Here is a 25,375-nt window from a genome sequence, read left to right as displayed (position 1 = left end):
ATATGGGACAAACTCACAATCTCACAATTCCTCTGGAGTGCTGCTAACACCTATTTTGAATCAACACTACATCTTTTCTTGATCAGAACTATAACACGCATATATAGAGAGACACAAACAATTGCACATGTGCAAACACATGAGAACACACTTGCACACAAGTGTGCACAAAAAAACACACACCTAATGCAACAAATGATAGAAAGTCCAGTGCTTGTCATATAAGACGAAAAGTAGCTTATAAAAATGTTTCTCTTCTGAATAATTTATTATATAACTGTAGACTAAAAGACTGCCTCTGAATAAATGAGGTGTACTTACCAGCAACAGCAATGCCTAGAAGAATATACTTCAGGATTTTTGCATGACCATGAACAAAATTGCTTGCTGCTACAAATGGAACAGAGACTTTGCTGCAAAAGACGAAGTAAAAAGCATTTTAAAAAGAAACTTGCTCATTAAATTATTATACAATGTGTTTAATTTTACATATTTTTTCATTCAGTAGACCTAGTAGGTTAAATGAAAGCCCTTAGCTCTAAACTTGGAAATGTAGGTTGGTTTCAATCATCTCCCACTTGAACATCTTGTGTGCCTAAGGGAACCATTTAATGAAATGCACATTCATATCTGTAAAATGGAAAGCACTCAGTGCAGAATGATTTGTACATTCTCTTTTTGTCTACTGCATTGAATTTTATTTAAATTAGTTTCCAGATTATAGTTTAATTAAAATGTTGTTTTGAAGATATTCTGCTTCCAAGGTTAGAAATATCCATGTATGACTTCAAGGATTATTTTTTATTATGCCCACCTTTACTTTATTTCAACCAGGGTTTTACTTTTTGTTAGCAAAATAGTTGTAAAAAAACAGAGTAAGAAAGATTTCATAAATTAACAGAATTACTGTACCCAGTAAAACATTGCCATAATTCATCTTCATATATCTTGGTTGCTGACAACCTAAAATATAACTTTTCTTTGCTTATGCATTGCATAACTACAGTTCATTATGAATAGTGTATAATGTACAGCATTTTCAGCAACATGATAATAAATAATTAACTGCCTAGAAAATGATATTCTTATTGCTTTTTATAGGAGCTCTGATTTTGTTATTCGTGTGCAGATAAACGGATTGGCCCATCTGACTTGATGTTCCATTCATTTAAAACTAGGGGCCCTGTACTTTTTTTAGATTTCCCTACAAGCTCCAATATATATATATATATATATATATATATATATGCACTCACATACACACACACACACACACATACACACACACACACACACACACACACACACACACACACACACACACACACACACATGACTACTTCAAAACATTGAAATTTCATAACTTTGAAATTCAAAACATTGAGACCAAAAACATTGAAATCCCAAAACACTAAAAATCCAAAACAATGAAAACTCAGAACACTGAAAGTCTACTTCATAACATTGAAAACTACAACGCACATGTAAATAACATCCCCTTCACCTATAACAACACCTAACTAACAAACACACTTTCTACTACTACCAGTACTTTCTACTACTAATTTCCTAAAATCACTGTATCGTGATCACCATACACTGAACTTTTTTCCATTGTAGTGCGATCTTGAAGTTGGTATACTTAATTTACGAGGGGGGCAGAACCCCCCACATGGGGGTGCAGGGGGGGCTTGCTCCCCTGCAAAAACATAATAGAAAGCGTGTTTGTTTGTTAGGTGTTGTTATAGGTGGAGGGGATCTTATTTACATGTGCAATGTAGTTTTCAATGTTATGACGCTAAGTTTCAATGTTCTGAAGTTTCATTGTTTTGGATTTTCAGTGTTTTGAATTTTCAATGTTATGGTCTCAATGTTATGAATTTCAGAGTTATGAGATTTCAATGTTTTGAAATAGACTCATACACACATATACACATACACATACATACTGTGTGTGTGTCTGTGTGTGTGTGTGTGTGTGTGTGTGTGTGTGTGTGTGTGTGTGTGTGTGTGTATAGATAGATAGATAGATAGATAGATAGATATATAGATAGATAGATAGATAGATAGATAGATAGATAGATAGATATAGAGAGACAGATAGATAGATATAAATATAGATATATACACACACACACACACACACACACACACACACACACACACACACACACACACACACACACACACACACACACACACACACACACACACACACACACACACACACATATTGCTCCATACTACTCAATATTTTCTTGAATCCTGCAGAGATGTCTGTGGATTATTATTTGCTTTACTTAATACAGATGCATATCTGAGCCCAGATTCACTGACTAACTTATGTCATACATTTTTAAAACTTCCTACAGTGAAAATGATGAAACATTTAACTAAGCTGCCTCTTTTTATTTGTCTACCATATGTCAACATTTTCTTTGTGGACTGTCTTCAGCCTCAATCCAGATCACAAGGACATGAGTAAAACATGAGTAAAAGTCATATATATATATATATATATATATATATATATATATATATATATATATATATATATATGGGTCTAGGACATATGGCCGAAAATCCATTTGGCCGAAACTGTTTGACATAGGACCCAAATCGCTGAAAAGCCATTTGGCTGAAAACACTACTGACAGTGTATATGCCCCGGTCCCCACTGTAGTGCGATCTCGGAGTGAGAATATTAAAGTGGGGGGGTGTGGGGGGTGAAGCCCCCCACATATTTTAAGTATATATTATGTTCAGAAAAGAGTAATATATTGGAATTGCAAGTATCCATGTATATAGTTCAAAATATTTAAAATATGTGGGGGGGCTATGCCCCCCACATACCCCTTTACTATATATACTAACTTTGGGGTCGCACTACAGTGGGGAAAGGGCCATATATAACTTTCAGTGAAATGTGCTTCAATGAATTGAGTTTGCAGTAAATTGAGCTTTCAGAGAAAAGTGCACACTAATTTGACTTTCAGTGATATGTCCTAGACCCATATATATATATATATATATATATATATATATATATATATATATATATATATACATACAACTCAGCACCATAAAAATCTACTACCAATCATTAGCGGACCACAGTTCCGCTGTGGCGACCCCTAACCGGGAGAAGCCGAAAAGACAAACAACAACATATATATATATATATATATATATATATATATATATATATATATATGTGTGTGTGTGTGTGTGTGTGTGTGTGTGTATGCAGATAGACATTTTAGAGTAGTCAATTAGTCTGTATGCTTTTGATGGTGAATGGCAGCTGGAGTTTCCAGATCCGTGCAGAAAGAGAACTACCATATAAACTCCACACATACAGTAACTGGAAGTCAGAATTGTAAACCCTAACCATGGAAATGTAAAAGAGAAAACCTTATGTATCTGGCTACCAAGGTGATTTTAATTCTCTTAATCATGTTTCTTTCAATTCGCAGTGTTTTCTCTTGTTGAACATTTTAACATGAGAAGAAAAAATTATGTTTACCCAGACATCAACATTGGTGCTTTCACTGCAAATCATATTGTGACCTTTTGCAATGTTATAGGTTCTAGGTAAGTACTAAGCTAGCTGCCCTTGATGGTCATTTTAATCCTAGCCAGTTATCCTTTCTGTACTCAAAGTTACCTATCCCATTTGGTTATAGTTTAGCCTTACCAATCCCATGGTCAATAATTATATATTACATCTAATGAGAATAACTTGGATCATACCACAGATAATTTGAGGGGGACCCCTGCATAGAATAAAGCATTTAGGAACTGCATCTGTACATTTGTAGTATGGGGGTAGTCCTGGGGTAGATTTTCTGTTTTGCATCCATAGATGTAAGTTGTGCTTCAAAATGGACAGGGATAAACTTTGTTTTGTGTTGATGGGAAGTCTGTTGCACAGCTTTGATATCCTTTGTGAAATATACTTCTCCCTCCAAAACGTTCTGTTGATGTTGCATAAGAAGTTTAGATCTTTAGAGTGAGTATTTCTGATGCCATTTGACTTACTGGTGTGCAGTAAATCCATCAGTAATACACTTGAGGATGCCTTGTATGCCAGACATTGGTCAAATCTTACCAGTCTGTGGGATACTGAATACAGTGCCAGGACTTTGAGTCGGTCCATGTAGGACATGTTGTTAAGGCACTAGATGACCTGGGGTATCTCTGTGGGTGTTTCAATTGTTGCACTTGTCTGAAAAGATATGTGCCATATATTCAATGACTGGCTCAATGAGGGCTGAGTAAAAGGGGACAATGACATCCTTACATCTATACACAATCCCTTTGTTTATAAGCTGTGCAATATAGAATGACTTTCTTACAACAACAGAAACATAATAAAAAAGATAAAATGCCATACCAGCAGCTAAATAAGGATCTTTAATCTAGGTTTACCCTGAAGGAGGTAAAGGTGATATTCTGCTTGACATGTAGTAGAAGTTTGTTCCAGAGGTAAGAAATACATTGGGGCATGAATCTATCGAGCCAATGCTTCTTATTTATCTGCTGATGAAGATTTAGTTCCTTTAACCAAGTATTTGATATACCATTAGTTCTTCGAAGGAATAGGAGATCAAATAGGGTTGGATCTTTCACAGTATAAAAGGTTAGACATAGATCTCCATGAAAGAGTCTGTAAGAGACTGACTACAGAGAAAGAGCTTCCAGTCTCTCATGCTAAATAAGATTTTTGCCACTGATCTTTTTAGTTATGAATCTCTGAGGTCTCTCAAGCTGTGTAATATGTTTAGATAAATACACACCAAAATGTGCATTATATTCAATAGAGGGCCTGATAAGATGTAAGAAAAGGGTAATTAAGACTTCTCTGGATTTAGTGGAGATGCCTTTGAAAATTAGATGGACCAAATAAAAGTCTTTCTGAACTACTGTGGAGACATGATGGTGAAATGATAAGGAATTATCAATAAGGCTACCCAGATCCCTTACAGCAATGTCTGATTAGAGGGATGCATCTCCTATATAGTAAGTGAAACTGTTTTGTTCACCAGATGAACTCTGCTACATTTATTTTACATTTAACTTGAGACCATTGTCCTTCTACCTGTTGTTAACATGGTCTAAACCTTTTTGGAGCAATTGTGAGTCAGTTGGATATTGAATAACAACACTCAATTTACAGTTTTCTTTCTGGTTGCCTTATCTATGCTGATCCTTCACATATATACATAGCACTTACACTGCATACATGACTGCATGCCATGCCAACTTGACAGAATACAATAATCTGTAAATTAAATGCATATGAAACTTATTCATGAATATCCCAAGTATGCCATGTTAAGTGGTCACAGGTACAAGAGATTAAGCATGCCAGTAAATGCACTCTTACTTAGACATGATCATTAATTGGTTGAAGCACTTAGGGAAAATAATATGGCAGGGTAATACCCTAAATACTAGTACTTTAATTAAAGTAACAAGTGTCATACTTACATAGAGTGGAGGCATGCATGTGAACATGAATACAGTGCATCTGTACAAAATGAATTTTCACTATCAGTTCTTGCAGAAAATCCTTTATATAAAGACAGCACATCCACCGATCTTACCAACTATCACCCTGTTGCCATTCTTTCTCCTCTTGCAAAAATTCATGAAAAATGCATACACCAACTTATGTCATATCGACTCCATAACCATCTATTCTCTCCCACCCAGCATGGTTTTAGACCTGCCCATAGTACAACCACAGCCCTTCTCTCCTTTACAAACCATATCAACCAAAACAGACACCTAGCCGTACATCTGCCGTATTCTTAGACCTGTCAAAAGCCTTTGACATTGTAAACCATCCCAAACTACTCCACACTCTCACAAACTTTGGCCTCAGTGACCACTCTGTAGCCTGGTTGCAGAATTATCTTCAAGGTCGACAACAAGCAGTTTGATGGGACAATAACCTATCATCACTGCTACCTATTACCACTGGGGTCCCACAAGGCTCCATCTTAGGCCCCCTACTATTCTCTATCTTCATTAATGATCTGCCAAGAAGCAACTATTATACAATATGCTGACGACTCAACTTTAGTCTGCTCAGGCAATAACCCACATGATCTGCTGACTATTACCCAAATAGCCTTCCAAACTACTGAAACCTGGTTTCTTAAAAAAAACCTCCTACTTAATCCAAAAAAGACTAAATTGATGATATTTAAACAAAGCAAAACCACTCCAATTCCTGATTCATTTAATATTTTGTCTGGAGATGGGACTATCATCTCTCCAGACATATATACTAAGCTACTAGGTGTTACCATCGACAACAACCTTAAGTTCAACCTACATATAAAGCAAATAATTAAAAACATCCATAGAAAACTGGGTAGCCTATATAAAAATAAATCATTCCTAACTGAACCTGCTAGAAATACCACAAACCCACCTCCTCTCCCAACTGTTATATGCTGCTCCCATCTTCATAGGTTCATAGGTTCATAGGTTCATACTAGGCTATCTGCCCTAGGGCATTTATAAGCCTAGCCAGAGTGTGTTTGGCTTTCGCCACCCATTTTAAATTAATTTTGCTATGCCTTTTTCTGAGGTTAGTATACTGTGCCTCTGTCTAACAGTGACACAGAAGTGATAGCCGGGGTAAACCTACGATCTCCCATCCACTCATCAAGATTCCTCTTGAAGAGAGTCAATGTGGGACTCTGCCTAACCTGGACTGGGATTTTATTCCAGAGTGAAGGGAGCCTCTGGGTTATGAATCTGTCCCTCCAGCATGTCCTATTTATTTCAGTGCTGAGGTTCAAGTCTCTCGGCCAGTAGCTCGATGGGATTTGGATTTTCTGAGGTGCAACATGTCCATTAATTCGGGTTGGACATGGCTTTATCGTCAGGCACAGCTCGCCTCTGAGCAGGCGGTATGCCACTGAGTAGAGCTAGAGTTTCTTTAACCAGGCAGCATATGGCATCTGTTTGAGCCCTTTGATCCTCTTGGTGAGGTACTTTTGGGGTCTTTCCAGTTGCTGCAGGTGTCTGGTAAGGTACATCCCAAAAGGGGCATTGTACTCAATTATGGGCCTGATGAGGGATGAGTAAAGAGGCGATGACCTCTCCTGATCTAGATGTGAATCCCTTCATGATTAGGTGGGCTATATAAAATGTTTTTCTAACCACTTTGGCCACATGGTTGTCAAATGAGAGATTGCTATCAACTTGGGTCCCCAGGTCCCTAATGACTTCTTCTGTACTTAATGGATTACCACCTATGTGGTAATTTGTGGGCACTTTGTTTTTGCCAAAGGGGATGACTATACACTTTTTGGCGTTTAGCTTGAGGCCATGGCTCTGGCACCAGTTGTCTGTTTCTATGAGGCCCTTTTAGAGGATGCTTGTGTCGGCTGGAGAGTTGATTATGGCGCCCAGTTTGCAGTCATCTGCGAACTTGATCAGCCACAGTCCTTCCGTGTTGGACTGTACCGCCGAGAAATATATACCGAACAAGAGAGGTCCCAGGACTGAGCCTTGTGGGACGCCACTTGTAACTGGTTTGGAGTCTGACATGGCTCCAGCAATTCTAACCATGTGGGTTCTGTCCTTGAGCCAGTTTGCAACCCATCTAGTGACATAGGGGTTTATATTTAAGCTGGTGAGCTTATCTATAATGCCCGAGTGGGGTATTGTATCGAAGGCTTTTGCGAGGTCCAGGTAGGCTGTGTGGACTACCTTCCCCTCGTCAATGGCCTTGGTGACTGTTTCAAAGAAATTGACCAGGTTTAAGAGGCAGGATCTGCCCTTAACAAAGCCAAACTGGGTAGGATCCAGTGTCTGTAGGTCCCCAATATCTTTATTTATGAGGTCCATGATGATCCTTTCCATAGCTTTGCAGACCAAGCTGGTCAGGCTTATGGGGCGATAGTTTCCAGGATCCGTTGAGGCACCACCGTTGTGGAGAGGGACCACTGTTGCTGTACGCCACTCTTTGGGTACATATCCTGTAGTAAGGCTAAGATTGAACAGTAGTTTTATGTTTGGGTTTAGCTCTTTTTGGAGTTCATGTAGGATGCAGCCCGGGACACCATCTGGTCCCATTGATGCTGTGTTTTTTGTTTTGGAGAGGCGGTTCTTACCTGAGCATCTGAGATGTCAGGGGGGCAGCACTCTGTTGGGATAGATATTTGCCCTTTTGGTGGGGAGAGGGGGGAGAAGTTTGCACTGAACCTGTCAGCTAGGATGTTGGCAATGTCTGTGGGCTCAGTGTATTTTTTGTCATTTTGGACTAATTTTGAGCATATCTGGGAATTCCCACCCAGGTTCCTAACATAACTAAAGAAAGCCTTGTGATTATCCTTAGTGTCCTGTGCAATTTTTCTCTCGAAGCTGGACTTAGACGATTTTATGAGTGCCCATAGTTTTTTGCTAATACTGATCAGAGATGCCTTCCCTTTTTGGGATTTTGCTCTATCATGTAGTAGCTTCCTCCTTCTATTGTATAGTTTGTTTATGGCTGGGGTCCACCAGACAGGACATCTGCCTTTGGAGGATTGGGTCTTGGTTTTATTTGGGATTGCATGATCCATGCATTCCTGAAGGTATTCATAGAATGCGTTTATAAAGGATTCTGCGGTCTGGGCAGTATTTTCCACAGGCCCGGGGGCTTTGAAGGATTTCGCCTCGGTTTTGAGGAGTGTGAAATTTGCTTTAAAGAAGTTTTTCACTGTGGTTTTCTGGGCAGGGGGTGGGATCGGGATGTGAATATCCAGTGAGATTAGTTTATGGTCTGATCTTACCAGTGAGGGATACACTTCTGGTCTGGAGCATAGCGTCCCCATGTTGGTGATGATCAGGTCCAGTATGTTTTCCCCTCTTGTGGGAGTGGTAACAAGTTGTTCCAGTAATTTTCTACTTTTTAAGGTTTTGTACCTTTAAATTTTTAAGTGATTACCTTCGTGTTAACTAATTTGTATTGAACAATTAAGCTCATTGTATAAAACCCGTTCTTATGCTACTATGAACTTATTCTGAGGAAGTTTGCATACTTTTGCAAACGAAAAGCGCTTTAATTAAATGTACTTTGGATTATTTGCTGTTCACTTATTTGTTGCTGCTGGTACAGTTCATTTGAACACTTTGGTGTTTGAATAGCACATTGGGTGCTTGACAGTCTGGCTCATCTCTTGTATTTCTAAGTTGTTCCATAGCATTTGAGTTTATAAATTCTAGGAACCTTTGGGCTAGGGTGTTGGAGCTAGAGTAATGCTCCCAGTCTATGTTTGGGTAGTTGAAGTCACCCAATATAATGGTGTTTGGAGAGACCTTCATATTTTCCAGTATTCTCAGGAAGGCCAAGTGGGGTTCCTGTGTTTGGGAGGGTGGTCTGTAGCAGGCTATAAACTGGAAGGCAGTTTTACCCACAGTTAGTTGCACATGGATAGTCTCTGATGCTTTGTGCTGTGCCACCAACCTGGAGGTGTGGGTATCTTTGTGAATATTGATACTCCCCTCCTTTTGTGGTTCGGTCCAAGTTTTGGGGCCGAAAAGCATGGTATGAGGTAGAACCTGGTAGTGCTGGGGTGCTCTCAGGAGCCTTGAACCAGGTTTCTGTTACTGCACAGATATCGATGTTCCCCATGCTAAGGAGAGTTTGAGTCGTGCATCTTGAGGTTTAGACTTCTGGCGTTGAGTAGCATTACTCTTAGTTTATTATCCCTTGTGATACCTATGGAGGTGGGTTTGTCTTTTGAGCCTTGCCTAAAAAGGCACTATGGGGGTAGCAAGAGCCTTTGCCAATATCCGAAAGCCCAGGGGTGACAGGTGCAAGCCGTCCCTAGCAAAGCATCGTGGCTTGTCGAGCATGTCATCCCAGGCTGACAGGCATTGGATCCCCTTTGAATGACACCAACACTTAAGCCAATTGTTGAAATTGATCATCTTGTCTTCATATTGTGGCATCATTCTTGGTGAGGGTAAGATGCTACTCAAGGTCAGGATCATACCGGCCTGGGCTACATGCTCAGAGAGCTCCTCTATGTCTCTTTTCATGTAGTCCAGGGAGGTACGTCTCAGGTCATTCACACCAGCATGGACAATGACTGAGTCATATTTGTACTTGCCTTGGAGTGACCTGAGTGCTTGTGTTATGTGGCGGATCCTAGCGCCCGACAGACAGCTCACCGTGACCTTCTCCTTGTTCAGCCTGGTGAGCGGGACGTCAGTGTGCCTGACGATAGAGTCACCTATTACAAGTGTATCAGGTGTGTTGTTTAGCCTTAAGGGCTGTGACTGTTCAGCACACTGGCTTTGTGAGCTATGTGTTGCACGTGTTTTGTTTTGGGGTAGCGGTTGCTTGGGTGTCTGCTTTGGAGGTCTCTGCTGCTTAGGCAGATTTTTATTTATAGCCTCCGAGTATGTTTTTGTGTGTTTATGTGTTTGGTTTGTTGTCGTGGTAGGTCTATGTGAGACTGGAATTGTAGTGAGTGTGTTTTCCTTCTCCTCCTGACTGGTTACGCCAGTACTGAGTTGAGAGAGCTTAGCCTCCAGTTTGGCTATATGATTGCATCTCTCACATGTGTTGGAATTTGTTGGGAGGAGGAGAGGGTTGTCTATGTACATGAGGCAGTTGTAACATTGCCTCAAGATTCCCAGATTCACCAGCTGGACTGGAGAGGAGATTGACAACTGACCTTTGGACATACTAGAAGAGTATTGGGAATTCCTTTATAATTGAACAAAAGGGCCAAAAGGGAACAAGGTACTCAAGGGGAGTTTGTGAGGGTGTAGTGCTTTTAATTTTTTAGTGCTGACTTATATAATTGCTTTAGTGAGCAAGTGCCAGGTAACTTAAATGCAATGTGCTACAGGTAACTTAAATGCAAAAACGACAAACAGTAACTTTCTTTCAAGTGAAACAAGGAAATAAGTACAGTAAGCAATGCAGATATCACTAGGGATCCACAGAAGTGCTAAAAGGCCGCGTTTTAGGTGGAATTAGCATTTCAGGGAAATAAACAAACAATAAGCATACAAATAAAGCTAGATTCAGCAGGCCTGGATCTAGTCTATGCTACAGCAAACCAGGTGTACCAATTTTAGTAAGAAACAGTTAGAATATGCAGGCACTATAAGCCTCTAACCAGAAATTCCCTGCTCAGAAGGGCAGAGTCCAGCCTCTCCTCCCACAAGAGTGCAGACCGCAATCCTTCTTAACGTAAAATAACTGGCCTGAAGCCCAAGTGCTTAAACCAGAACTAATACACTTTTAGAATAACAGACACTGAGCTCTCAATCAGCAGTTCCCAACTTAGAAGGATGTAAGCTACCTGTCCTGTCACCACAGTGCAGGCCACAAACCTTCCTAATGTAAAACAACTGGTCTGAAGCCCAAGTGCTTAATCCAAAAGACTTAGAAATGATAGCTACACTTTAATCAAGTTACTACCAGCAGTAATAAATACAACTGAATACTTTAAAGAATGCCTGGATTAGTGCTCAAGTTATACAAACAAAGCTAGATTCAGCAGGCCTGGATCTAGGTCTATGCTACAGCAAACGAGGTGTACCAATTTCAGTAAGAAGCAGTTCAAATATGCAGGCACTATAAGCTTTAACCAGAAATTCCCAGCTCAGAAGGACAGAGTCCAGCCTCTCCTCCCACAAGAGTGCAGAACACGAACCCTCTTAATGTAAAATAACTGGCCTCAAGCCCAAGTGCTTAAACCAGAATTAATACACTTCGCTAATCTACCCAAAGCTGAAATGACCAACATGTGCTATAATCAAATTGTCAGATTTGTTACTGGTACCCACTACTGTGTCCACCACTGTCTGGTACTACATAAGCTCAATTGGCTGGAATTCCCAAACCTCCTCTCATTTCACCACCTCTCTTTCGCTAATAAACTCTTACCAATCCCTGAAAAAACACCAGCACTTTTCAACTTAATTAAACTTCAAGCCAATAGCAGACAACTTCATTCTAGTGATAAAAGACTAATTAAGGTAACCAAAACTAACAACACAGCAGGTGGCTCTTTATTCCCCAACTACATAGATAACATCTGGAACTCACTACCCTCTAAGATCACCTCTGCCACATCTATCGCTACTTTCAAAAAACTGTTAAAAGAGCACCTACTACTCACAAAATTGTCCTTGCCTCCCCCCAGGTTGACCCCTATTTTACCCTCTCCCTACCTTCTTGCTAGCCTTCCTCTTTGATCTACACCTTGCAGTTGAGCCATAGTCTCTTCCTAAGATACCTCAATCTCTTTTTTCCTGTATATCCATATGCTAAATTACTTAACACCATACTTTTGTATGTTTATATGTCAGTCAATGTCATGGAGGATTGTACAACATACCTGACAATCTATTCATTTTCTTCTGTACTGCTCTCCTTTATAAATTTGTTTATATTGTATTAAGATGTCATTAGTGCATAATTTGCTTGTGGAACTTTTCTCCCCAGGCCTCTGCTGAAAATGGACATGAATCCAGTCAGACTCTCCCAGTTAACAAATTTAAAATTAAAAATTAAAAAAAATAAGTCACATATCTTACACATATTTACAGCACGTCACACATGCACATTATACAAAGACCCAGACATAAATCGATATATTCACACACGTACCATCTATCTAATGAGGGCCAAAGCTATCTATCCCCTTTGCATGGATTCATTTTTAGTCTTGTACACTACACTGTTTTTGAGGGGAAAAAATTGCATCATAAAAAAAAAAAAATCACTTTTTTGGAGGGGGCGGAGCCTAGATGGCCAACTGATAACAGTTTTTTTCTTGAGCTCCACATCAGTTACTAAGAAACAGGAAAATTATTATTCAAAATTCTATTATTTGCTCTTTAAAGTTGAACAACTTGTTTTAGAACCTGTAGTCTACTAGATCTTCAACTCTGGAGCATTTTCTTAAATAATTTCCTGTCAAAATTGATGATTATTTATCTGAATAGAGATGAGCAACTCAAAATCCTTACATTCTGACTCCTCACTAACAAAAAGAAATCCAGTCTATATCTACCACTCTCCAGGATTTATCCTTAAAGATGGACAGATTTACTGACAACTTTGAAAACTTAAAGATAAACTGACAAAAACAAACTGATGTTTTGAAGGAGATCCGCCAGCAACAACAATCTAAAATTCTGGACATTGAAACTTCACTGAGTGATATAGATGGAAGATTTATGGAAGAAGAATCCCGCTGTGAATTCATTCTGCAACAAAATAACTGGCTGATAAACAAAGTAGATGATGTTGAAAACAGAGACAGGAGAACAAATATTAGAATCTTTGGTCTCCCTGAAAAAACAGAAGGAGAAGATATCACCTCTTTTTTAAATTCCTGGCTACCTGATTTTTTAGACTTAAAGGAAGGTTTGTCCTATGGAATTGAAAGAGCACATTGAGCCATTGGGAAACCTATTCCTTATTCTGCTAATGCTTCCCCAAGATCCATAGTCGTGAAGCTCCTATCCTTCTTAGACAAAGAACTTATACTAAAAACAGCTTGGAGAAAAAGTCCCTTATCATTCAAAGGAAACCAAATAAGGTTTGATAATGATTATTCCACGAGAGTCTTGGAAATGAGGAAAAACTCTTGGCCACTGGTAAGACTGTTAAAGCAAAATAAAATCAAAGCACAACTTGTCTACCCAGCTAAAATCAAAATATTTCATAAGAATGAAATGAGTTCTTTAAACAATGCTGAAGAAGCTGTCTCTATCATCCAAAACAATAACATCATTACAATCCCAGAAGGTATGGACTGGTCACCATCAACAACTCTTAAAAGATCATCTGAGAAAAATATTTGGATGGATGTAAAAAAGAAGAAGTTAAAGACTGGTTTTAAGAGTGCTGGACTTTCTAGTTCTCTGAAAGATTAAACTAAATCATAAAATGTCCATGAACATCTAAAGAAGTATGGATCACTACTTTATTTGTCTCAGAATACTCCCTCATTTATCTTATTAGTGAAATATATAACTTAAAATTAATATTATTTCTCTCTTAACCAGATATAATAACTAAGAATGCTTAATATATATAGTCAGTTATGTTCTGCACATACTTTTATCTCCTCTCTTAGACATTCATTTATTTCAACAAAGTTAAAATGTTTGTTGTTTATTTATGAATCTGAAATGTTTACTGTCAGAACTTAGTTCTGTGTATATCTGACAAAACATATGTTTACTTAGGTTCGTTCACAAATTTTATTATAATATGTGACTTAAACAGACTTCTCTTCCCTCGTAAACATTTCTTTTTTGTCAGCCTAGCGTTTTAGCATTTTAAGCTGACAGTTTACTGATACCCTTCATGGAATAACAGTCTCGAGCATTACTTTTGAAATGAGAAGCAGTTTCTTTCCCCTTAAATACACTCGCAATTGTTTAATCTGCTAGGCTTCACTTGATATGGGTAAGGCTTTCTTTGACTGCAAACAGAGTGATGTAATGAGTTTCCTTTCGTGGGACTGGCATGTACTCTACATTGCTTTGCCTGTTTTGTTGATTCAACAGTCAACAGTTTTTTGAACAATACATGATTTATTTAATAGATGATTTATTTTGAAATTGCGGTGGGCTGGAGGTCATGCTAGACGGCATCTGAGTTAAACCTTTGTTTAGCACTTGGTCTCCATAGAAATTTGGGAGGTGCTATGCTAATTAATGATGACCTCATCACATGATTACCGAAAACTCTTCAAACATCCGAAAGGATAGATCATTTAAATAAACAGTTTTGGTTTCCCATATCACCACCACTTGTAATCACACACACTAGTACCTTGTTTCCTTGCCCATAATTGTTGTATTGTTCAGTTATTGGAAACATCCGCGCGCATAGAATAGAATCTATCAATGAACAGTTGATTTCCTACAATCACCACCACTTGTAAATATACACATTAATGCCCATAATTATAATGTTGTTCAGTTATTGGGGAACAGTAGAGTGAATTGGAAAGTTACTTTATAGGGAAGCATTATTTAAAAGACACTTTGTAGAGAGAGAGAGATATATGATCTATATGAGTTAGCTTTGCAGACCAGCAGACACATGCAGAAAGCTTCTCTGAGTAAAAAGCAGTTTCCTTCCCTTTAAATATGCCTGCAATTGCTTAATTCATTAAGTTTCATCCCATATGGGTGAAACCTGTTTGAATGCAGACTGAGTAGTTTGACATGCTTCCTTTTTTTTTTTTTTTTGATGTTTCATGTGACCTGTGTGACCTGTATGTTGGTTTGTGTTGGTTTGCCTACTCTGTTAATCTAGCAGAGAATAGTATATTAGATAATAAATAACTTTTGTAATAAATGATTATTAAAACTGTAACAAACTGGAAGCAATGTTAGATGCCTTAAAATTGTACATCTGTACTTGATTTATTTGAAAACAAAAACGGTGATTTGTTAATTAATGTTGACATCACTGCATGGTCATCAGAAGCTCTCTAAACATCCGAGCAAATAGAAAACACTAATTGAACAGTTTTGGTTTCCCTTAATCATCACCATTTGCAATTGTACATACTAATACCCTGTTCCCTTGCCCATAACTGTAGTGTTGTAGTGTTGTCTAGTTATTAGAAACAGTAGAGTAATATGGGAAATTATTCTACAGGGAAGCACCATTTAAAAAGCACTTAATAGTAAGGGAAATGATTTAATTAAGTTAATTCTGCAGCCTGGATTGGTCTTATTGACATAATTTGTAGCTAACTCTTTATTTTATAGTACACAATGACATTTATACTGATGTTAAGCTGAAGAGGCATATAGGAAAATAAATTGATTCAGTTGACATAAACTGTATGCTTTTCTGAGAAAGGCTCTCCCTGATAGTGAGGAAGCAAGTGAAATTTAGAAAGTACAATGGAATATTATCTTGATTTATAACCCCGTGGACTATGATGTTTGCAGATGACATTGTGATCTGTAGTGAGAGTAGGGAACAGGTGGAGGAGACCCTGGAGAGATGGGAGATATGCTCTAAAGAGAAGAGGAATGAAGATCAGCAGGACTAAGACAGAATATATGTGTGTGAATGAGAGGGAGGATAGGGGAATGGTGAGGATGCAAGGAGTAGAGGTGGCAAAGGTGGATAGGTTTAAATACTTGGGATCAATAGTTCAGAGTAATGGTGAGTGTGGAAGAGAGGTGAAGAAGAGAATACAGGCAGGATGGAGTGGGTGTAGAAGAGTGTCAGGAGTGATTTGTGACAGACGAGTACTAGTAAGAGTGAAAGGGAAGGTCTACAAGAGGGTAGTGAGACCAGCTATGCTACATGGGTTGGAGACATTGGCATTGACAAAAAGGCAGGAGTTTGAGCTGGATGTGGCAGAGTTAAAGATGTTAAGATTTGCATTGGGTGTGACGAGGGTGGACAGGATTAGGAAAAAGTATATTAGAGGGTCAGCTCAGGTTGGAAGGTTTGGAGACAAAGCCAGAGAGACAAGATACATGTGCTTAAAAGGGATGCTGAGTATATTGGGAAAAAGATGCTAAGGATGAAGCTACCAGGTAACAGGAAAAGAGGAAGGCCTAAGATAAGGTTTATGGATGTGGTGCGAGAGGACATGCAGGTGGTTGGTGTGATAGAGCGTGATGCAGAGGACAGGAAGAAATGGAAACAGATGATCTGCTGTGGCGACCCCTAACAGGAACAGCATGGTTAAATCTTGAAAGTATGAAAAACTGCAACTAGCTATGCATCTAATTAATCAGCATTAATGAAATAATGACTATTTAACGTTTTTCACATTAGAGAGGTTTATGATTAATTACTCTCTCTCTAAATGATTCTTTATATACTGATACTACCTCTTCTCAGCTATTAACATATATTGACTAATAAGATGCTTATTAGACCATTAGTCAACTGGATTATACTAACATCATTTTACTTTTAAAAAAATCAAAGTTCCCAAAACAGGGCAAACCAGCAATTAAAGTAAAGCCACAATACGATCACAACTTCAGAAACACTTGCCACAAACCTAGCCTTGGAAGAAACCTCTTTTATTCCACCGACTAAGCGCTTTCACCATGAAATGGCTTCATCAGAGTCAGTGTATTACAAAAACCATACTCATTTTATACTCAGTTAAATTTAGTGACATCATCAAATTATTCAAATAAAACAATTGACTATTGCCATTAATTAACTAATTGATCAATTTAAAACAATACACCTCTAAAAACTCTTTTAAGATACTCACAAAGAATTAGGAAGGATAGTTATTCCAATTCTCTCCTGCACTTCAAAAGTTGTCACCCATTTCACCAGAGAAAAGGAGTGGCAAAAGGACAGATGGTGCGGTTGTCCAGATTAGTTAGTGAGGAAAGTACATTCAAACAGGAGATGTTCAAGTTGATTGGCATGTTTATGGATAGAGGCTACCCGCTGAAGTTGCTGGTAAGATTGAAGAAGGAAGTGTACAAACGGAGAAGTTCAGCATACTCACCCATTTTAAGGGGGGAAGGTATATTGGAAATCAACCAAGAGGGACAGAAAAAGGAAAAAGCAGGAACATGTTTTGTGTTGAAATTCAACGAGAGAAGTGAAGAAATAGTTAAGTCATTGCAAGGGATGTGGGAGCACTGTTTAAGTGATGCCACCAAGGGCATCCTAGGTGCCCATCCAAGGATTGTTTATAGTAAAGGGAACAACTTGAAAGGGATTTTGGAAAGTGAAGAAAAAAGTAGGGTATCAAGAATGTCCAAGTGTGGTCATTGCAGAAGCTGCAGGTACATAGCAGAAGGTTCTTACGTGTGTGTTAAAGGGTGGGGGTATTCTTTGCCTTGCCCTGGAAAATGTAACTGCAACACTAAGAACATAGTTTATGTGAGCTTGTGTGTTACCTGTGAGGCATTCTACATAGGCATGACCACCCGTAGGCTACGAGATAGGATGGTGGAACACCTAAGAGCTATTAAAAACAAGGACTCCCACAATGCACTTTATATTCATAGTATCAACTGTAAGGAATTCAAAAAGTTTGTATTTTTTGTGATAGATAGAGTAATGTTAGAGCAAGGGGGTGATATAGGAAACAGGGTAGCACTATTAGAAACTATGTGGCAGTTTAGATTAAACGCCACTAGATACCCTGGAATCAATGACTACATTTCAATAAAACCAGTTTTGAAACATAAGGCTAGTATCATATAACACATAATATAATTGTAATAATTACACAATTCATAGAATAGATCAAATTATACAATACAAAACACAAATTAAACAAATTAAACAAATGAAACTTTATGAAATATTAATATGTATTGTGTTTACTATTATTGTGAAAAATTATGTTATTAGGTATTTTATATATGTGTATTTTTTATTTTTTACTATTAACAAACAAATGAATTTCTTTGTGAGTATCTTAAAAGAGTTTTTAGAGGTGTATTGTTTTAAATTGATCAATTAGTTAATTAATGGCAATAGTCAATTGTTTTAATTGAATAATTTGATGATGTCACTAAATTTAACTGAGTATAAAATGAGTATGGTTTTTGTAATACACTGACTCTGATGAAGCCATTTCATGGTGAAAGCGCTTAGTCGGTGGAATAAAAGAGGTTTCTTCCAAGGCTTGGTTTGTGGCAAGTGTTTCTGAAGTTGTGATCGTATTGTGGCTTTACATCATTTTACTTTTATAATAAAATGGAGTGAACTACAAGTTTTTTTTGGAAATAGTCACAGTTTGACTTACAATATCTCTAGCATAGAGTTGCCTTGATAAAATTTTCCCTATTCATTGTCAGTCATGTGACTAACATTTGCTTTGTGAAGAATGCAATATATTTGTGACTCTTAATTCATCAAGATGTTCAAACGTATTACTGTCACTATAAATTGTCCTTAAGTTCTGATCTACTGTTTTACTGATTTATTCTAACTGATGCTAACATTGTTTATTTATTCATTAATTCTAATAGAGTGCTTACATAATCAGTTGTTTGAATACTTCTCTTTTGACAAACCTTATCATACAAATCCACTGTTAAGCTATTAATTATATGACTCTGTAAGTATTCATACAGTAATGAGAACATGTTCCTTTTTCAATCAAACAATGTTTTTCATTTGTGAAGTCTAAAGTGCACTGATTATAATAAAAAAGTATATGTTATATCAATATATTGTTGTTCTCTCGTACCAATTAACTTATAGAATTTTCATAAAATACATATTCTGGATCCTCAAGTTGGGCAAATTTGTTCAAATCTTTGGAATGATGGTTAATCTGACTGGATATCTTTGTTCTGTCAGATTAGGAATATTTTTCATTCCATGTCAGTTAAAGGATTTACTGAACTATAATCACTTTTTAAAATGTTTTCCTTTTTCAGGCCTCAATCTAATTTTAAATTATATTTTTTAATGGGAATTAGAAATCTGTCATCAAAATACAACCTTTTCAAGAAGGATGCACAAGATTTCAATAATACAAATGCTTGCTACAATATCATTCTAACATTCTTAACTATTGAGTTAATAAGATGGACTTGACCTTTCTTTCTCTAAATGTTAATGGCTTAAATAACCCAAGGAAAAGATTTAATTTACCAAAATACTTGAAATTACATTGTGGCAACCTCTAACCGAGAAAAGCCAAAAGACAACAACAACAACTTGAAATTAAATAAAGCACAAGTATTTTTTTTTACAAGAAACTCACTTCAAAACAAAATGATAGCTTTATTTGGAATCCAAATGAATACTTGAAACTATCCAATTCTTCACAGACTAAAAAAACTAGAAGAGCCTTAACACTGTGGAAGAAAAACATTATCTCTCCTGAAATTATTTATCATTATGAAGATAAGGAGGGTCTTTTATCAATTATAATAATAACATTTAGTAACAGAATTTGGGCATTAGTTAATGCTTATTGTTTCCTGGAATTGGAGTAAAAGCAATAAAAAAAATGTAGAACTTATCGTTAAAAATACTAAGAGTAGTCTGATTCTAGGAGGAGACTTTAACTGTTAACTTAATGATTCAGAAACCTCTAATAAAAGACCTTTTTGTATTACCTCTATAGGGAAAAAAAAATCTTAAAAAATGGACAGATAACTTATAGCTATATGATTTATTTTATCTCAAAAATAATAACTCACTATAATTCTCTCACTGTGATTTTAGACATAAGACTCAGACTAGAATTGATAATTTTTTATATCCCAATATCTAAAAACAAAAATACCATACTTTACAATAACCCCATGCCCTATGTCTGATCATAATGCACTTATTTTTAGTCTTCAAACAGATTTTAAGAAATTGTCTTTCACTAAAAGAATTCCAGCCTATATTACCTAATTAAAACAGTTTAAACCTTGGTTAGACTCAGAAATAAAATATTTCCTAGATACACACCTAACCAGTAAGGTAAATGTAGTGATCCTCTGGGATTCTTTGAAAGCTTATTTATATGGCAAAACTATTACATGGTTTAATAATAAAACAAAGGAATGGGAGTCTGAATTATCTACAAAACAAACTGTATTAATTAACAATGATAATACAATAATTTTCTCGAATAAGAAAAAGGAAATTGAATCTTTAAATAAAAAATATAACGACATTCTAACTTACAAAACTAATTTGACCCTAGAAAAGTTAAAACTAAATTCTTTCTCTGTGTCTCCAAAATATATGCACAACCTAGCACTGAGAGTAAAAAGACATTCCATTGAAAATAATATTGTGAGTGTGGTTCATGAAGGGAGGAATAATAAAAAAGTTTCTGACATAAGTGATATTTTAGATGCCTTTAAATATCACTTCTCAGAACAGTACAAAAATAAAGATTTTCAACATAGAATTTCAGACCATGGCTTGGACTTTTTGAAATTAAAAAACTAGCAGAAAATTTAATTAATGATATTCAGAAACAAATTTCCCTAAAGGAAATTAATGAAAAAATTAAAGAAAGCAAAAATAACAAAGCACCAGGCATAGATGAAATACATAAGCTTCTACCATCCTCTGCTATATCAGTCATACACAATGCTCTGAATGAATCTTACTTACAAGGTATAATCCCAACTTCATGGAGGTATTCATTAATTACCCCTATACTAAAATAAAATAAAGATTCTTATCTGTGTAGTTCATATAGGCCAATTTATCTGATTAATAATGATTATAAAATTTTAATGTCTATTTTAGTTAACAGATTTAAAATAAATCACTAACACATCTCATCACTGAAGATCAAACAGGATGTATTTATAATAGGCATACTCAAGACAGCATTCAAAGAATCTTAACAACCATAGATGTCTTAAACAGAGATTATCAAGAAGCTCTTATAATCACCCTCAATACTGAAAAAGCCTTTGACTCATTAAATTGGAATTTTCTTTTTAAAATTCTTGAATCATATAAGTTCCCTATCCAATTCATTACTTTTATAAAAAATATTTATAATAATAATTTAGCCTATGTAAAATTAGGACCATTTATGTCTGAATCTATTGAAATTACTAAAGGTACCGAACAAGGATGCCCAATGTCCCCAATTTAATTTGCATTAGCAATATAACCTTTCTCTTTGGCAATCCATTCTAATCCCAAAATTAAAGGCTTTAATATATATATATATATATATATATATATATATATATATATATATATATATATAATCAATTTGACTCTAAGATAATGCTATTTGCAGACAATATCTTACTTACTTTAATAAACTCAGAAGAATCCTTACAAGAATTAAACGTACTAGTTAAAAATGTTACTGTATCTCAGGATTAAAAATTAGCAGTTCTAAATCTAACCACATACTATTAAATAAAAAAACTCAATGATAACACTAAATCAACTATAAATGAAATAATTGGGAAACAGGTCTCTTCTTTAAAATATTCAGGGATTGTACTATGTGAAAATATTGATTTAACTTTAAATACGAACTATAACAACATTGTGAATGCATTAAAAACTCTTACAGACAAATGGAATAAATTACATTTAAAATTTGAAGATAGGCTACAATTAATTAAAATGATTCTGTTACCAAAAATAAATCAAATTGCTTTATCTATTCCTATATTACCCAGTAAAAGTATCTTAAGAGAAATAAATAAAATTCTCTTAAAATTTTTATCAAATCATATTAGATGCTGGGAGCTTGCAGGAATAAATTTTCCAGATTTAGAATCCTATATTAAAGCTTCTAACTGCAAAACAATCTTAAATTGGATTGATCCAAAATTTTCTTCAGCTTGAAAATACCTACATGCTATCATCCTAAATGAAAATAAATTAATATAAAATGTACAACTAAATGATCTGAGTAACAAACTTTGGTATGCACTTTGTGTAAATTTACAATATAATATTATTAAACCCACAAATCTAAATTAAATAAACTATATTTACGATACTTTTAGAAGTTTTGTCAACAATATTGATATCAAACTATGGATAACAGTTACTATTCCCCTTTAAAATAAAAAAATTAATAATATCAGCACAGATACTCTTAGTAATTGGGAAACAAAATATTTTACATGCTGGTATCACTGCACAATGAAGTTAGTTGCCCTGGATGCACAAAATTTAATTAAAACATTTCATTTATCAAAATCAGATTGGTTAGCTCTCAACAGCTTACTTCCATTTATTCAAGATCTATGCAGAACAATAGAGAATTCTTCCTTTAAATCATTGCCCAAATTTATATTTTTTATACATGAAATACTACATGGAGAATTTAATTGGAAAAAGTGAATTTCAAAACTTTATAAAATCATTATTAACTATAAAACTATTCCAAATCAGAAATTTTGGAATTTTATTACTAAAGATTATACATTGTCCCTAACCTCTGAGAATACAACTAATATTTTACATTCCATTAAATTAACCTCTAATTTACAAGTTTGGAAGTTTTTTTCCTGGAAATTCTTGCATAGAGCTTTCTATAATTCCTAGTAAAATTGCTAAATTTAATCTTTCTAAGGAGGTAACATGTTGGGGATGCTCTCTAAAATGCAAGGCCAATTGGTCTCATATTTTTTTACGAATGCTCTCTCATTAAGAAATTTTGGAAATATATTGGTAATTTCCTTCAAGCTATCTTTACTGATTCCTTTATATTATCAAAATCTTTAATTTTTCTGAATGTAAATGAATCTATTGCAATGAATAACAAAAAAATCTTCTCTGCCCAACTTTGGCATTAGCCAAAAAATGCATTACAAGAAGATGGAAATCATCCTCCATTCCAACCTTCAAAGACTTCATGATTTTATTGGACGAAGTAGCATCAATGGAAATAAAAGCTAAAGAATTAAGAATATTTCCCAGAAAATGGACTAATAATCCTTGGGAGAAAGTTCTCTCTCTTATTAAGACAATGAATCCAGATATACTTTCATCTAATTAATCAAATTGGAAGCAAGAATTGTTGGATAGTGTATAATCTTCTTTATATGTTTATATTATTTTGCTATTCCCTTCTCTTTTGCTCTTGAGGCCTTTGTAAATTTTGTTTATCACAATTTATCATTTAAATTGTAAAATTATTTTTTCTCTGTTGTTGTTGGAAAATTAAATAAAAAAGTTTGAGTAAATAAATAAAAATAAAAAAATCACTTTTGTGAGCCTTAGTTCTTTGAAACAAGACAAAGTCATAAGAAATTTGCTTCCAACCAAAAAAATTTACAAGGCTATATCTTGTATAGTTTTAGAAATATTTCACTTCATAGTTTTGTTTCCCAGACGTGTCCAACCTGTGGCCCGTGGGCCGCATGGGACCCTCAGAGCTCTTCCATGTGGCCCCCGACCTCTAACTGCAACATCGATATATGCATGCCCCAAAACACTTTTTTTGTTTTGTGTTGTTCACTCCCGTGACCTATAACTCTGTTGGTGTGCACATGCACCAAAGCACCATTCTAGTTTTGATTTTTTTGTGCCAAAGAAGGATCTGTGTGTTCCCGCCATTATTTCGTGCCAAAGAAGCAGTGCGTGTGTGTTTTGCTGAAGAGGGACTCGTGTATGGATTTGCTGTCATTGCCTTTGAAAGGGACAGCACTTAATTGTGTTAATAGGTAAGTACGGAGGGAGTGAATGAGTGAGTACATGCATGAAAGCAGAATGTTTGTGCATGTGAAAGTACAAGAAGAGTGTGTGTGTGTGTATGTGTGCATGACAGAGAGAGACACATGCACAAAGAGGCTAATGATGATCAATCTACCTACTGAACACAAATAAGTTGGCTCACAAATATATCGTACATTAAAAGTACACTTTCATTAAATTTTGGCTTTCCTGACAGAGAGAGTGCTGTATTGAATATGAAATCATACCTCTCAACTGTATGGATTTTCACTTCATCTTCTAATTTGTGTCTTTACTTAGGAAATAAAATTGGTCATCCAAGGTAATGCAGTTCCAGGGAGTAAGAATGAGACAGCAGCCTAGGGTTAATGGGTCAGTAGTGGATTGACTTTGTGGGACTGTAGCATATAAAGTTGAATTGTTTTTTCTGACAAACAAAAAAGTACCCAGTACTGTTTTGTCATTGGTGGGTTTTAAGCAGTGGCAGATTGGACAACGATAAGTATAGCTTTGCTGGATCATCAATACTAGCAAATCAGGTGGGCACAATGTCATTTTTTAAATGTTGTGGGTTTTACTGTGTATGTGTGTGTTGGGAGGGCTGCAACAGTAGATGATTATTAAAGACAAGAGACTTACAGACTGTGGAATATGTTTCTTTGTTTCAAAACCTGATACTTGGGTACTAGGCATGCCAAAAGTAGATTTTTTTAAGACATAGCTTCTTGCCATTTGCAGTGGATGGATATTTATGTTTAATGGACAATGCTAGCAGTATGAGTGTGGTCCTGTAGGGATCTGGAGAATGCCAAGTCTACCACTGTCAATGTCTTGTAAAATGACCTGGAAATGGATATTGGGATGTTAGTGAAAAAAATTCAGTAAGTGGGCTTAGAAATATAGTTTAATTAAACAAAGTGCACTTGCAATTTGCAGGCCATAATTTAATTTATTTCAGGTAGCCCAGATCCTGGTAGATTGTATCCCATTAGACTTGGTTAGGGAGAGCTATCATTCCTGGGAAATAAGCAGCCCTAGATTCAGTGAAAGCTCTGTGGTTGTTTGCAGGTAGGAAGTTGCAGGATGTGGATGCAATGTGTTTTATTTATTATTTTTAATGCATTTGTCATTTCAAAGCATGGTTTTCTTTGTTGGAAAAGAAGGCAGGATTGAATGAGCCATATAATGCTTAACTGACAATGATGGGATAGAAAGATTATAAGTGATGTATAATGTTTGCAGCTA

At 36.1% G+C, this 25,375-nt stretch overlaps 1 protein-coding gene across 1 annotated transcript in view; it reads right to left on the bottom strand.

Annotated features, from left to right (window-relative positions):
- The window catches only part of LOC122789853 (sodium/nucleoside cotransporter 1-like), a 486,120-nt gene that overhangs the window by 375,235 nt on the left and 85,510 nt on the right, over nt 1-25,375 (bottom strand). The window contains exon 6 of the mRNA XM_044057287.1: nt 322-413. Within this exon, the coding sequence (XP_043913222.1) occupies nt 322-413 (92 nt within the window). The remainder of the gene's footprint in view (nt 1-321; nt 414-25,375) is intronic.

This window comes from Protopterus annectens, chromosome 15.part0, assembly GCF_019279795.1.
Source record: "Protopterus annectens isolate FY-2018-M chromosome 15.part0, PAN1.0, whole genome shotgun sequence".
Taxonomy (NCBI): Eukaryota; Metazoa; Chordata; order Ceratodontiformes; family Protopteridae; genus Protopterus; species Protopterus annectens.
This window is presented reverse-complemented; position numbering and strand designations above follow the sequence as displayed.